General features: G+C 41.8%; 1 protein-coding gene across 3 annotated transcripts in view; it reads left to right on the plus strand.

Annotated features, from left to right (window-relative positions):
* Positions 1-15999, plus strand: part of INF2 (inverted formin 2) — a 303640-nt gene that overhangs the window by 167288 nt on the left and 120353 nt on the right. For all 3 annotated transcript variants that reach the window (XM_069207311.1, XM_069207313.1, XM_069207312.1), the window contains exons 6-7: positions 4013-4154; positions 10021-10162. In XM_069207311.1, the coding sequence (XP_069063412.1) occupies positions 4013-4154; positions 10021-10162 (284 nt within the window). The remainder of the gene's footprint in view (positions 1-4012; positions 4155-10020; positions 10163-15999) is intronic.

Consider the following 15999-nt stretch of genomic DNA (forward strand, 5'->3'; position numbering starts at 1 on the left):
GGGGGGGCAGGGCGAATTATTGGCCACCAGAACTCGTTAACGTTGTGACAAGAACTCTTGGAGCCGGTGCTTTTGCATAAAGGCTTGTGAGTGGCCAGACCTCTGTTCATAGGTCCTAAGGCTACATTTGTAGCATGATTAAAAACAGGAGAAAATACTCCTGTACGTGTTTTATTAAAATGCTTGGGGTGTGAACTGTTAGAAGGGAGTCAAGGAGGCATTTCCTCCTTTCTACTTGTACACATTTGTAAAATAATGCATAGTAGTGAGTGCTGTGTGTGAGATAAAAAATACTTTTCCCTTTATTTAGTAAAATCACTGACTGGACAATGATTTATTGGTTTTTGTTGATTGCATATCTGCTGACTGGGGTGCTGGTCCACACCACCTCTCCTGAGTAGGCCTTGCACTGTTCTAATCACTACCCTAAGAGAGTCAAGTGCTACAATGGAGTACTTAGTTTTCAGTAAACAGAAGGTTGCAAACTGATAACCCATGCAAAGCCAGTGATTGTGTGCCCATTGGGGGATGGGCCCATGGCTTGCACCCAATACTCTACAGCACATGGCTGAATGCTGGGTGCAGTGGAGTGATGGGTGCCTACAGGGGGTTTGACACAGGGTCTGGCTGAGTCTTATCCCTATAACCAATGTGCCCATTTCACATAGTCAAAGGCTGTGTGCAGCAAGGGTTTTGCAGCAGGTTGGCTAAGAGGGTTGGGTGTGTTCTCAACTTTAAATATGATTGAAAAGTGAATGAGGGTGGGCAAGAGTGCACTTCTCCAAGGCTGTGTGTGTTTGTGAAGTGGGAGGATATAACTCTGAGATGTTGTGGTTCATACAGGGAAGAGGTGTCAGGACTGGCTCTAAACAGTGCCTCCTACTGGGGCGAGGACCATGGGAATGGCTTGGGTTTCCTTAAAAAACAGACTTTTTTATTATTCAGATGAATCTCCCTCACGAGAATCCTTCGAGGCTTCTAGTGTTTACAAATGTTATTTCAAAATTAGCATGGCATATATGATCTGCTGTTGCTCCTGGGAGAAAAATAAGAACAGGAGAGATCATTTACAGAGAAGTTCCGAAAGCGTATGATAGCCAATTGATATTTAGCAACTTGGCATCCTCTATTTGCATGACATTACATGGAGCTCTGGCATCACCACTGGGTAGCTATATTCAGGATCATGTTTCCAAAGGAAAAGCCTTTACTGAGTTGCTAATAACTTTGGAACTGTTTGACTCCACACAAAATGTTAAAAGAAATTGCTACTTATTGATTAGATTGCACATGATAAGTTTCAGGGTGATCCGTCATGTGGGGGCCAAGAAAAAAGGGGGGGGGGGGGGAAAAATGCTTTTCTCCACTCTTTTTTTTCTGTAGTATCTTTAGACACAGCTATAGCCCAAAACGCTAAACGGATTTTGACCAAATTTGGTAGAATGCTAGATCTTGGTCCAGAAAGAATGCTTGTTCCTTAAGGTAACTGTAACTCACTCCGTCGCCATCCACTTATAATTACCCAAATATTACATCACTCATGACAATTTCTATGAAAGCATTGTTAATATCACTGCAACTTTTGAAATGAAATTATTGATGAGAAAACTGTACATGGCAGGGACGCAATTTACAGTCACCTTAGGGCAGGAGTTACAGTTCCCTCAGATAAATATAACTGGTGAATTTCTATGGTTTTTAGAGTTTAAAACATAACATTGTTGATGGATATTTCACCTAACTATTAATATCACTTTAACCTTTGTTTTTTTAATTATTTATATTTGTGTATATATATATATATATATATATATATATATATATATATATATATAAAAATAAATAAAAAAAAAATTTTCCATAACACCAGATCTTGGTCAAGAAAGAGTGCTTTTTGTGATTTGATGTAATCCATTCAGTAGTTTTGGAGTCATTAAAGAAAAAAGATTTATGTATATCTGAAGATGTGGAGGATCCGCAAATCCAACAGATCTCAAAATGAGATCTGATTGGCTGCCACCACTTCAGCCAGGAAGTGGTGGAAGTCATGTTGTGACAAGGGGAGGAATACCCTGACCCCCTACGCTTGGTGGTGGGGCCCCTTAGGAACTTTGCCGGGAGCCAAAATCTCATTTTGTTTTAAACTTTTCCTGCGAATCTGCGGTGCATCTTCAGGAAGAATCTTTTTTATTGTTTAAAACAGTGCTCTTTCCCACACTTATTTTTACTATCCCTTCCCCCAGGTGGGCCAGGTTCCATGAGGTAATTAAATATTGAATAATGGGGAGGTGGCACAAGCAGCTTTTGGCCCCGGGGATCCCACACCCCAGGGCCCAGTCATTAAAAACAAAGGGGGTCCACTCCCAGGCTGGTTTTAGCCCTGGGGCTTGGCCATGCATTAAATAGTGAGAGAGGCTACTGGCACCACCTCCTGGAGCCATTATTGGCCCTGGGGGCCCTATGCCCCAGGTCCTGATATGTCCTGGGGTGCCCACACCCATGGCATACCGGTTTCCCTTCCCACACTGATGCAATGGGAAACCTTTTTTGCTTTTGCATGGAGGCCGCCCGCCACACTCGTTAGGTCGTTAGGTCTGAAGACTGCCAGTTTGGTTGTTCGCCCGCTGGCCCTATTATGAGTTTCCCGCTACCCACAGCATTGATGCCGGCAGCAAGGTTGTAGTGCATATGTGACAGCACCCGTCATGCTTTTCCTGCAGGTAAGTGCATGGGCAGTGCAGGGGCTCCCATGGGGCCCCGGCACCCTGTCTCCGCCAGCCTTTGCATGGCGGTGGAGCCACCATGCAAAAGTTGGCGACACAGGAGTCACAATCCCCAGGGTAGCGCTGCCCTGGCAGATTAAGACTGCTGGCACCTCCAGGCAGTCGGCTGGTGAAAAAGTGGCAGTACCGGCGGTCGGGCCATGGCACTTTTGCCATAGTGATATTGTGGATGTCTATGGTTTTTGTGTGTGTAAAATCTGAACCTAACTATAACAGCCCTGTAACATGTTTTTTTAGTTAAATATATAAATAAGCCTTACACAGGGAAACAACACTCCTAATAATAGGGAGGGTTCTTCATTGCCGTATTACCTTACTGTCTAAATGTAACCCCTTGTGTTCCAGTTTAGTTTAAGCAAATGAAAAGAGGCTGTGGCATAAACCATGTCTCTTCGTTGTAATTGGGAGAGAAGATGCACCACTATGAGAGTCTGTCTCTCCCCACAATCGAAAATATTACTAAATAGCAACTGCATATATTCAATATATACATTTAGTGAGAAATTATATGCAATTATTCTCGAAGTCTCACCTAGGTGTAACTTCACTGTAATGGCAAATAGTAAAAACAGCAGAGGGTTACACGTAAGTGGAGTCATAAATATACATGAATAGATTTAGTGAAACCAGGCCTAAATATTTAATCTAAATTGCAGCAGAATGAAAATTCCACAAAATTACCTCCTTGAAAGGATACTTGCATTTCAGAAATGTCCTTATTAAGTCAATTTACATCTTGATGACCATAAACTTTGACGCCATCCATTTCTCATACTTATGCCATTAAAGAAGTAGTGTGTTTAGACAAAATGAACATGCCAAACTGCGGACTGTAAAGAAGTCCCATGCTTCTAACCTAGCAAGTAAGTGTTCATTTACCAACTTTCCACCCTTCCACATATCCCAACTCCTCAGTTTTCCCATAATTTAAAAGAGCTGCAGACTTTTTATGATAGTGGGGTTCTGATATTATACTTTTAGAGGTCGAGAAGGAAATGCTGCTTATTTTTTCAATGGATATGAACAGTCAGTTTTTTTAAAATTAGTGGAGATGTTATCACAATGTGTTAACTCAAGGCTGATGAGATTGATACTTCTGTGCATATTATGAAGATGTATCTTAGAAATGCAAAGCATTATAATTTCATGTTCTAGTAGAAATCTATGATATTAAACCAAACCTTTTTGATTGCCTATTTGGAACAACTATGATGCAAATGCTAATATAGGGACCATGAGGATGAAGATCTAGAGATTCAGGCCTCCGTGTTTGAAGATATAAAGGCCGAAGATGATGAGGAACTATTCACCATATATGGCGGCATTGATATGAACAGTCATCAGGAGGTCTTTTCAACTCTCTTCAATAAAGTGAGTGGCTTTACTTTTACCACAATGTTCTATGTGTATGAGACTTATGTAAAAACCCTTTCACAGTTACAATTTAAACCCAAAACATGTTTCAACTAATTTGTTTCAGTCACTCCCTTAGTTCCTTAGACAAGTGATTCAGTGCAGGTTTCTAATTGTGGATATGTGCTGATCATTCAGGGTGCCACACCAGAGGTGGTGGAACTGGGCCCCAGACCAGGATGCAGATCTGAAAGTTAATGGACAACAATGAAGCCTTTCGATCAGTTTCCTTTTCAGACACAATAACTGTTTCGACAAATGCAGTGAGAGGTCAATGGTAATTGAACAGAGTCCAGAGAACAAGATTCAACTAATCACTGCACAGTTACTTGTCATGTATGATTGTTTACGTTATGTGACTTCAAAGAGATGGCATTTGCCATCACAATTTTGTCAATCTTATGAATCGGTCGTATGGAGAATGACAGATTGAGACCCATGAGGTGCTCCAATGTAAACATCTCTCTTTTTAAATTGTCTTTTTTTTTTACAAATGTTAAACCATGAGGCCCATTTAGGTCTTTTAGTTGAGGAAGATGATATGAGGCACGTTTCAATGTAAGGAAAAAAGTAAACTTTTCTTTTAGTCCTGTGTGCAAGCGTGGCTAAGACTGATTTGTTAATGGTGTCTTTTAAATAACTCATTTTCTGAGTAACAATTGACACAATTAATTCATATGTTTAGGAATATACCTTCATAATGCATCCTCAAACTACAGACATACTAAAAAAAAGTGTTGGACTACCATCTTATCCACCTTCTTCCCTCCCAAAAACACATGCTCCAGAGTTCAAGTGTTTCATTATTTTCTGCCCTCGCTTGTTCAGTGTCACCAGGGTTCTTTTTTACAATTCCTGTAATTTTTGTGACTTAATGTCCCTGGTCCCTCAATCAGAAAAGTGTTCCAGCACCACTGTGCCACAAAGGGCTTCTTTGCATGTCCTATTCATGCAACTGTGTTTGCAAGACTGGCATGTCTGGGATAAGAAAAGGCATTAACAGCTCAAAAGCTGAGGTAGAGGAGCATACTTTCAAGCACTGGTATGACCAGGATAGAAAACATGGATTGCATTTAAAACATACATTTGAGAAATAACATTTCAATAATTAATAAAGTGTCCTATTTGAAATTAATTTGAGAGATGTATTTGAAAATTATTCAGTTAGTCAGCAAATCTTTGCTTTTTCTCTGAAGAGTAGAGATTGCAGAGTTGTAAGCACCCATCTATTGAAAAAAGCAGTCTCCTTAACATTAAGAAACGTGGGACAACAGGGTACAGTAGAAATGGGTCAACCATAATTGTGTAAAATTCCCATAAATGTTAGTTTTTCAAATATAAATTCTATGAGAAAATCTGATGTTTCAATGACAAACACGGTTTCCTAATTGACATTTCCACCATAAATTGGATGAGAACCCCTAGCATCATTTATTCAACATATTCAAGTCCATTCTTGGTTCCGTGGGCAGATGAATTCAAGAACATTGGCTGAGTGTGTCTATTAGGCCTGAGTTGCAGTGACTCCACCATGCCTGTCCATGCTGGTTCCTCTACCTCCATACTCTGTGTATTCCATTAGGATTAGTCCCTATGCCTTCTTTCTCCACCAATATTGATCCCTTCCCACATACAGTTTGGTTACTTGGCCCCTCTCTTCTATTCATTGTTTGTTCCGGGGACCTTCTCCAGTTATTTTTTGTTGATTGGGAGGCTCTTCTCCCTGATCTAGGGTTAAATGTAAGTGTAAATGATGTGTGTGTGTTGGTCCCGGGGGCACTTCTCCCAGCTAGGTTTATCCCAATGTCCTTCCCATAATTATTGTTCGTCTCAGAGTGTCTAACCTCCTGGACCTCTTGCCCAATTAGCATTGGTCTTTTCATCTGTTCTTCCACCAAAGTTTGGCACTTTGTTAATTGTTTCTTTATCTATTGTGGCACCAGAGCCTCTTATTACCTGCTTTCTCCTCTTGGGTCTAGTCTATGCAACCCTTCAGCCATCATTGCTTGCCTCTCTTTATGAAATACATTATCTCTGCTGCCACAGTCCTAAAAGGTGATGATCTTTCTTGCGCTCCCTCACTCTCTCTGTCTTTTGCATGACCTACAAGTGCCAGACCTCATCACAAAGACTACATATTCATAGGCTAGTTCAGCCTGACATGGTTGGCACCTGGCCCTTTTTTGAAGCCTCTTCCTAGACCCCTTTCCAACCTTAGTCGCTGCTTCTTTCCTGGACTGTGCCTGGTCTCTGCTAATGCAGCACCTCTGCATACTCGAACAGTCAGTCTTTTCTCTGCTTCATGAATAACTTTGCCTTCTACTCATCTGGTGAAGCTCTTTACCTGGTTCCTCAATGGAAAAAGCTGCTGCTCCACCTTTAATTTCTGGTTATGCCTTTCCCTACCTAATATTTGCCCCTGCCCCTTTGCATGTGTCTTCTGTTGCATATTCTCCAGTTAGTGGGAGCCCATCATAGTTGGTGCCAAATCCTAGGATCATATTCCATTGCTCCCTTTCTGGCACTACAGCTCAGTGTTACTCCATGGCCCTGTGGTTTGTTTCCCCTTTGGATCCCTCTGGTTGTGGCCTCTACTTTGACCCTTTTGGTTAGTGAAGCTCCTGAGTAACACTATGGTCAGGACTGGTTGTTAAGCTAACCTCCACATCTCAATTGGGACATACTTCCCTCAGTCCTCTGGACAGATTAGAATAATCATTGGAAATCAACAAATATGTAAAAATACATCTTCATCTATGCAAGTATAACTAAAAATAAAGTTACTGAAAGCATAATATGGTGTGCACTGCTATGGTTGCTGCCTCAATCATCAAAAAAGTAACACAGAAGATGCGACTGAATTTGAAAGAAAGAGCCACTACATTTATGATCTGGACATTTTAGATAAAAGTAGAGCAGGCAAATGAATTAAGATGAATTGTGTGGTTTGAGGATGGAGGCCTCTTTTAGAGATCTAAAGGATCTAAAAATAACCCAAATTCTGAAGAAAAACAGATTAAAGTCCACCAGATGACATTTTTTTACCCTATGTATAGCAAACTCTATACATTGCCTGAGTTTTCTGATCGAGGATGTGTTGGTAATTGAGAATCCTTCAATTTCTAGAAAAAATTCCAAATATGAAACCGAAACAAGCTGCTACTTTTCTTCCACAATACCTTCTCTGTGATGTGGAAATTCAGTTTCTTCCAGATTTTGGAGGCTACTTAGCTACCATCAAACTCTAAAACGGTCCTTGCTCTTAATGCGGATAAGTAACAACTTAATGATACTTTAACGTCTCTATTTAGATTTAAAGTTAGCATTTAGCTTTGAATAATTTCAGCAGTATTTAGATTTGGTCCTGATCACTCAGCCACCCAGTCATTTATGTTGTTAAATGGTCATGCGAAGAGAATGGTGAACTTGTCTGTTCCAGTGGTGTTCCTTTAACTTCGCTTCAATTATACTTTCCTAAAGATTCATCTCTCATTTTGGACTCTAGTTCACATTTGTTCTGTTGATCCATCTGTTTAATGCCACTTAATCACCCTTTCCTAAGTTGATGATAATTTAATGATTAACTCTCTTGGGGCTGACAAACCGGCTGCCTCATGGCCCATTTGATCTGAACAGTGCCCCTGCCTTTAAACCTCCTTGAGAGTACTCTTAAAATTACATGCATCTAATGTTGGTGCTGCCTATTGGACCCTCGGTTAGAGCCATTATGTCTGATTTCCCTCTGTTTTTGGCTTTCCTCCACTGGTGGTTCCTGAACTTTGCTCTTGGTCTAATTGTTTTTATGCCGTCCATAGTCCATGCAGTTCTGCATAGTTTCCTTGTTGGATGGATGACCCTCTGTGGTTGTATTGCTGCTCAGTATCCCTGCTTGAATTGGTAATGCTCCTTTGGACCACCACAGGTTATTGGTGCTCCTAACTACCTAATTCTTCTGTTAGTTTTTTATTACTCCCATTTAAGGGTGGTAGTCTTTGGTACAGTACAGCAATGGTTGGTGATGACCCATGTACTCCTTCCTCCCTCAGGATTGGTGTTGCACCCTTTCATTCCCCAATTTGATGGCACACCATGCTGTCTCTGCTTGGCAGTGCACCCTCCAAAGGTGCTGGCATATGCAGCCCATCTCCAGCATTAGCAATTACTGAGACATCTTGAATACAACGTATTGCCAGGCTGTGCATGTATAACCCAATTGCTGAGGTTCCCTGACCAGCCTGTATTGGTAGAGCTTGCCACAATTCCCAAATGTTGCTAATATGTCCTGGCCTCAAACCACCCCATGGATGGTTCCATTCCTGACCACACCCCATAGCTGGTCTTCCTGTAATTACACCCAGGATTGCTGAGCATCCTCACTGCTCCCTCCATGGATGAATCTACTTTCTGGGCCATTCCCCCTGAGGCCACACACTGAATATCTGGCTCTTTCTCCGTGCAACACAACTGTGTTTGTTTTGTGCTCCCAAGCCTGACAACTCCATGGTGGGTTTGTACTCTGTATCCAGTATCTTCCTAGCAGTCTTACATTTTTTCTGCCATTTTATGCTGCCCCTTGTCCTCAGTATTTCAAACTGGACTTCCATCATCGAACATCCACCCCCATAATGTTAATCCATAACTCCCACACATTGGAGGTGCTCATGGAGTGTGCTACTGACTTTCCCAGTTAGTTGCCTCTTGCAATGTGCTCCTTATAGCAGAGGATACATCCAGCCTCTCCATTGCTAGGTGGCATGCTCTAGCTGAACCTCAGTTGGGGGTACTTCCTGGCCACTCCCCGCATAACTCTTGGAATAGATGCATAGTGGCAATCTCACCAAATAATGCCGACTTTACTTTTTTTGGGGCCCACCCAACGTTAGAGGTATTCCCTCTAACCCCGAAAGTGGTGGGTTCCTTGGTTGGTGGTATTCCCTGTTGCCCCAGCATTCACTAGTAAATGATGCTCATGTGCACTGGCCATGGTTGATAGTGATCCATGCCCACACCCTCTTCACCTTCCCTTTGTTATTCATTTGGTTTGCATTACTTTCTGTGTATCCCTCTCTATTGTGTTACGCACTGCTCCTCCTCTCCTTCTTGGTAAGCTGTACAGACTTCCTGATTTTCTTAAACTTTGGTTCTGCCTATGATTCCTCTAGTAAGTACTTTCCTGTCCCTCTAGCCTCGGCCCTCACTATTCTGACTATGACCTCAGCCAGGCGAGTAGTCCCTCTGTTTCAAGGTCTGTGCTACTCTATCATATCTTAGCATGTTGTTTCGATGTGAGCAAGCTCGAATGGCACCCCTGCTCACCCTACTAGGCAGTCATTTGTACATAGCTTCTTTGAAACTACCTCCATATTCCTTCTTTCATTTCCCCCCGCCCAAGGTGTCTTCTACAGTTAAAAGAATTGTCTTCCTCTCTGATAAGGATTGGAAGTCTACCAAGGTTAGCATCATTATTCTTTAATGACCTCTGTCAGTACATTTTTTAATGCCTACCATGGTCTTTGTACAAAGTATATGGCCCGAAGATAAGTGCACAGAAGAGTGTAATAATATTGGCAACATTCTTAAGTCAGTCTTAGGGGATGGGTGGTGAATGTTTTCATTGCGACAGTGCTGGAGGTCCTCCTGTGATGTCAAGAGCCCACAAGTAATAATATATTGCCTGTTTAGATCAGATGTTACTATGTAAGATACTAATGATTCACTGATTCAAGAAGAAAACAGTAATGATCTAGAAAATGTTATGACAACCCATTGATGACTGACATTTAACATGTTGTACCCTTTATCATGTCTTATGTTGCTTTTTCAGGTGAGCAGTTCTCCAGTGTCTGTGCAGTTGCTCTCAATTCTCCAGGGCCTTCTACAACTGGATCCTCATAATCCATCTAACCTTCTATTATGGGAAGCACTGGAAGTCCTTGTGAATCGGGCAATTTTACTTGTAGATCAAGGTGAGGATTTCATAAGCAGTACATTGTCTTTCCACTGAAATTGTTTTTTCTTTTTCTTTTGTATTATCGTTTCAGGAATTAGTTTTGTCTGCAGTCACTCAAACGTTGTTCTCTGTATTTTTCATAACAATATGATTGTATAACAAGATTTTAACTTTTAGCAATGAAACAATTTTCATCAATGAAAACTATATAAAAATACAGAATAGTACATTTATTGGGAATCTGACAAAAATGTCTATATGAACGTGTGAAAGAAATGCTACCACCTTTGTAGGACCTTTAGCTTTCCATTACCTCTTAATATACAAGGAGACCATATATATGATGATGTAGTGAAAATGTTGGGCACTTAAAACCAAAAAGTTTGGAATATTGCCAGTGATCACTTTTTGTAAACAGTGATTGCCTTTTGGCACAATAGTATGAAAAGGGAGAATGAATCAGTACCATCCAAAGTGCACTCACACAGACCATTTATACATATTGCTCCATGTTATTTTGCCTCATAAGCTTTAGTAGAGGCAGTTCCATCCTAAACCTGCGGTATAAATATGGAATGCCTCATGTTGTATTCAGTTTAATAATTACTCCCAGCCAATGACCTTTGTTGAGGAGAACATTGATGAATTCTAGCAGCCATATTTTGTTGGACTTTCCATGAGCCCCCATTAAGCGGGGCATGGCTATCCCACAGTTGGTAAAAACCCAGGTCCTTGAGAATATTCTTGCCATGTGTCATCCTACAATCTGCAGCAGCTATGTTGTGCGATGCTACTTCTACGATGGATCAAAAGATTAGTCTGTCATGTGGGTTTCTTTGGAGTTGCACCCACTGTATTTGAAGCGAGAGCTACAATATCAGTAACTAATTTAATGTTTAATTCCAAATACAAAGGCAACATGAGGTTGAGGAGGTGAGTGGGGTGCCAGACCACACTTAAAGGATTGAGCTTAGGATATAGTTTTCAATTTTCTGTAGCTTTCTAACCTACTGCAATTCCGGAGCTCCGCAAAGCTACATTCTTTTGCCTACATACTCAGAGAATTGTACCACATGATTTGGTGCCTATCCTTTGGTTTCATCTTAAAACGGCACTGGAAGACTGGCATAATATGTTAGCGGTTTTAGCTTTGTGAGACGCCCAATTCAGCTTTGTGCAGGTATTCAAAATTATCAATGCATTTTAGAGCATGTTCACAACCACATTGGTTCTTCTTAAGGGACGGATGGGCTTCATTAACAGTTCTCTTGTTTTCACGTTTATCGTCCAATTTTGTTCCATGCAGTACTCATGAAACATACTAACCAACTTCAACTTATGCATGGAAAGTTCTTTCAAGGAGAGTGAATCAGCATCATTAGTAAATAAAAGCTTAATGATTTTTACATCCCACAACTTAATACTCTCAAGATTAAGTTCCCACAGGTATTCAAGAAGTTGTTTAAAAAAATAGAGTAAAAAATAGTGGTATTAGAGTGCATCCTTGGGCTAAGACTGATTTGTATTGGGAACCTCTCACTGCATGCTCTTCAGAGCAGAGCAAAATATGCTTAACCAAATGAGTGTGGACTGTAAGATGAACCTGATGATAGGCTTGAACACTGACTTTAGATCTAATAATGCCTCATACAATGGAACTTTTTTTGCATGCACATATTTTGTATACAGATAATATGGAGGCACATTGCTTGGTCAGTTGTTCTGATGACCTTAACACAGCTTATACTTTCAGATAGGATGGATATCAAATCTAACAAGTGCTGCTGATATTCTGTAGGACTAGACCAAAGTTTTGCTGGCTCTATCTAATTGAGAGTTGGGTCTGCAACTAGCAGGGCTACCAGAAGTATATTTTTTGTTCAAGGGGACAGTTATGTCAGACTGCCATAAATCTGTAAATATGTCCATCAGTAATGCCACATTGAAAACCTTACTGTTTACAGCGGCTCGTAACCTGACTTTTGCATGTTCTATTACCCTATCTCTGGGATAAATGTAAACAAATTAGCATTACAACCGTACCCCTGTGGTGCTAAGCTTGTCATCACATCGGTTTTTGGCCCACCCCCATTTGCAGCATACAGATATTTGAAGTGCCTTTCTTATTCTTGAGCCACTGGTTTGAATGTTCTTGATAACAATAAGCTATACTTTCCTAAAATCTTTTGGATTTATATCATGGAATGTTGTTTTAATTTGAGCCACATGCTCTATATGTGCTTTTGGCTCTTTATAATTTTTCGTCAGATATTTAGATTATAGTTCTATTAGTAGCACAGATCTTCCTTTAAATGGATTATGATTTGTTCAGTAAATATATACTTTCACAATTACTAGTTCAAAAAGCCTCAAGATTTTCTCCTCATTACCTTCTACAAATAGGATTATGCAATGAAGGTTGTCTGCCAATTATTCAATCTGTATCAACCCGTCATAGTTTTCTGTATTCCATTTGTCTACTCTACTTTTATTTAATTGCAGAATTTCCAAATGGGAAACAACTAGCCTAAATATCAGTGGACTTGGCAAAGTAAATTCCAGAATAAGCTTCATTAATGGTTTGTGATCACTTTATACCCACTGAACCTATTCCGTAGCTGAGATCACTTTCCAATCTTCTTCATTGATCAGGGTATAATCAACTAAACCTTTTTCCCAACCTATCAGTTTTTTTAACTGGGTACCTGATCCTATAAGGTCATTTAAAAGCCACATGCCACCACCTACCAATAGGAATACAATACATTTACCTGCTTGGTGTTACTGCTGCTGCACAGTGTCCACTAGGAGATACCCTTGTTTCTCTTCCTCATTAATTATATCAATGAATGATGGTTAGCAGGTGAAATCTTAAAATGGCTACTTATTTTAATATGACCAGCATAACCACTTTTGGTATGCCTAATACGGTGGACTAACTCTTCTAGACATTTGAAAATAGACACTTTGTTGACATTACAACCTGGTGGGATGTAAACACTTATGGAATCTTAGGCTTCTCAATGCAGTGATGCTTCAGCGAGTCACCACTATTCTGTGCTATACAAAATACAATACCACAACAACACAACACAACACCGCCGCAATCTAATTGGGCGCTGGTATCTTCAGAGCCTTATTTGCCAGAAGAAACGTTGGCATACAATGCCTCAAGACAGCAGCCTTAATCTTCAGAGTAGTGTATCTGACCTGGCACTTTTGAGGGTCAGTGCCAGGCTAGCCATTTACTGAGTGCTACTCTGGGTGGACATCATAGGTTTGCCTCCAAGGAGTTTGAGACTGCACAGCACAGAGTTATGTGTGTTGTAATCACGCTGTCCAAGGCATGCAGCGAGTGCCAAAGGACAAATGTTGATCCAGGATTCAGTCAGGCTAAGTGATTGGGCACTCTTCAAGCACCACAGTGGCAATGATGGGGATGACTAGGAGGCCTCTTGGGCATGCTTTTGAAGCACAGTGGTTTCTCCAGGGATCTCTGGGACTTAACTCCAGTTGAAGGAACCTTCCACCATGGTTTACTGCTTCAAGTCCCCTTCCAACAGTCTGCTCATACTGGATGGGGGCTTCCTCTTTCCCCTTTGTTCAGACAAGACTCCTTGGGTTCCCAAGGGAAATAAGACAGTTTGTCCTTCAGATTGACTGCAGGGTATGTTCCCTTACCTCTCGGAAGCTGGCTTTCAGGTTGACAATAGTCCTGGTTGCACAGTAGTCCTCTGGGTAATCTATATAAGACCCTTTTCTTGGTCAAGGAGAACAACCAGTGGGTCAGCAACTCCCACCTTTATTCAAAGTTAGAAGACAGGGGATGCAGATTCTCTGTCTACCTTTCCAGAACTAGTTTGAGTCAGTTCCTTTTTCATGTCTCCTTCCCTGGCTGTCCTTCAGCCTTATCATTTGTCTTAAGTTATGCTTTTTGTTAGTCCTGACAGCCTTAGGGCGGTCTTCCCCCAACGTTTTGCCTGCCTCCCTCCGTTTTTCTGATCTTGTTTTAGTACTCTGCTCACTTTACACTGCTAACCAGTGCTAAACTGCTCATGCTCTCTTCCCCTAAACATGTTAACATAGGCTCATACCTGATTGATATAATTAATTTACGTATAACTCCCTAGTAAAGTGCACTACATGTACACAGGGGCCCTAACTTAAATGCTGCTAGTTGGCCTGAAATCCTGATTGTGCCACCCACATAAATAGCCCCTCTATCATGTCTCAGGGCTGCCATTGCAAGTCCTCCATGTGCAGTTTCACTGCCACTTTGACTTGGCTTTTAAAACTACTTGCCAAGCCTTAAACTCCCCTTTTATTAGATATAAGTCACCCCTAGGATAGGCCGTAGATAACCGCAGGGCTGGGTGCTGTGTAAGTAATAGGCAGGACATGTACTTGTAGGGTTTACATGTCCTGGTAGTGCAAAACATCCAAAGTCATTTTTCACTAATGTGAAATCTGCTCCTCTCGTAGGCCAGCATTGGGAATTCCCTTGTATACCTTGAAGTGGTCATTTCTGATCTGAGAGGAGTAGCATTGTCATGTTTGGTATGGTTAGACTGGTAGTGTGAAATCCTGTTTCCTGGTGAATTTGGATTTAACATCACTATTTTAGAACTGCCACTTTTAGAAAGTAGGCATTTCTATGCAGTAACCGCTCCCTGTGTCTTACAGCTTGTCTCTAATCCATGTCTGGTCAGTGCTGGTTGACATCTCCCCCTGTGCATTTCACCAAAACAGCAATAAACACAGGACACTCAGCTGCATCTGCATTCATCTGCATACTGATGGGTATTCCTGAGTAGGAAGGGTGGAGGGGGTCTCACATTTCAAAGGTTAGTGGTCCAACCTCACACAAAGGACTGCTAACCCCCATAGACCTTCTGGTAGACAAGTCTGGGTTGAAAGAGGAACTGGTGCACGTCAAACCCACTCTTTGATTTTTTCCCCCCACTTCAAAGGCACATTTGAGTATATATATTGGATCTGTGACCCCCCCTCAAATCAGACACTTCTGGATTTATAACTGGACTCTGTCAGAGAGACTGCTGTGCTGCCCAAAGGACTCATCTGGATTGTTTTTCTGGAAGGACTGCTCACCTGTTTGTTGCCCTGCTGCCTGCAGCTCCCTGACTCTGCTGGAAGGACTTTGCCTTTCCCCACAAGTGATCTCCAAGGGCTTTGACTGAGCTTGCCTCCTGTTGAGTAGTCTCAGGGCCAATAAAGACTTCACCATAGAGAGAAAATGCCTGCAAAAAGTGATGCATCATCTGAAGAATCGAAGCAGCAGCTGTCTCGCAGCTGAAAAATCACCACAGTGCCTTCCAAATCGACACAGCACCTTTTTCATCATTGGATTTTCCACGCATTGTCCCTGGGCATCAAAATATCCTTGCACCACAGAAAGGAGCCAAGGCTGCAAACTTAAGCATCACCTTGCCTGTGTGAAAAGGATTGATGAATCATCATCATCATCATCTGCGGCATCCCCCAAGGCTCATCCCTCAACCCGACGCTGTTCAACATCTACATGGCCCCCCTCGCACAAGTGGCCCGACAACACAACCTCAACATTCTCACCTATGCCGACGACACCCAGCTCATCCTCTCACTCACCAAAGACCCGCGCACCGCCAAAACCAACCTCAAGGGGATGAAATCCATCGCCGAATGGATGAGAATCAGCCGTCTGAAACTGAACTCGGACAAGACGGAGGTCCTTATCCTCGGATCCACCCCCTCCGCCTGGGATGACTCCTGGTGGCCCACCACACTAGGAACCTCACCTACACCGACCAACCACGCTCGCGACGTGGACTTCATCCTCGACTCCTCCCTCACCTT

The sequence above is a fragment of the Pleurodeles waltl genome, chromosome 9 (assembly GCF_031143425.1).
Source record: "Pleurodeles waltl isolate 20211129_DDA chromosome 9, aPleWal1.hap1.20221129, whole genome shotgun sequence".
Lineage (NCBI taxonomy): Eukaryota > Metazoa > Chordata > Amphibia > Caudata > Salamandridae > Pleurodeles > Pleurodeles waltl.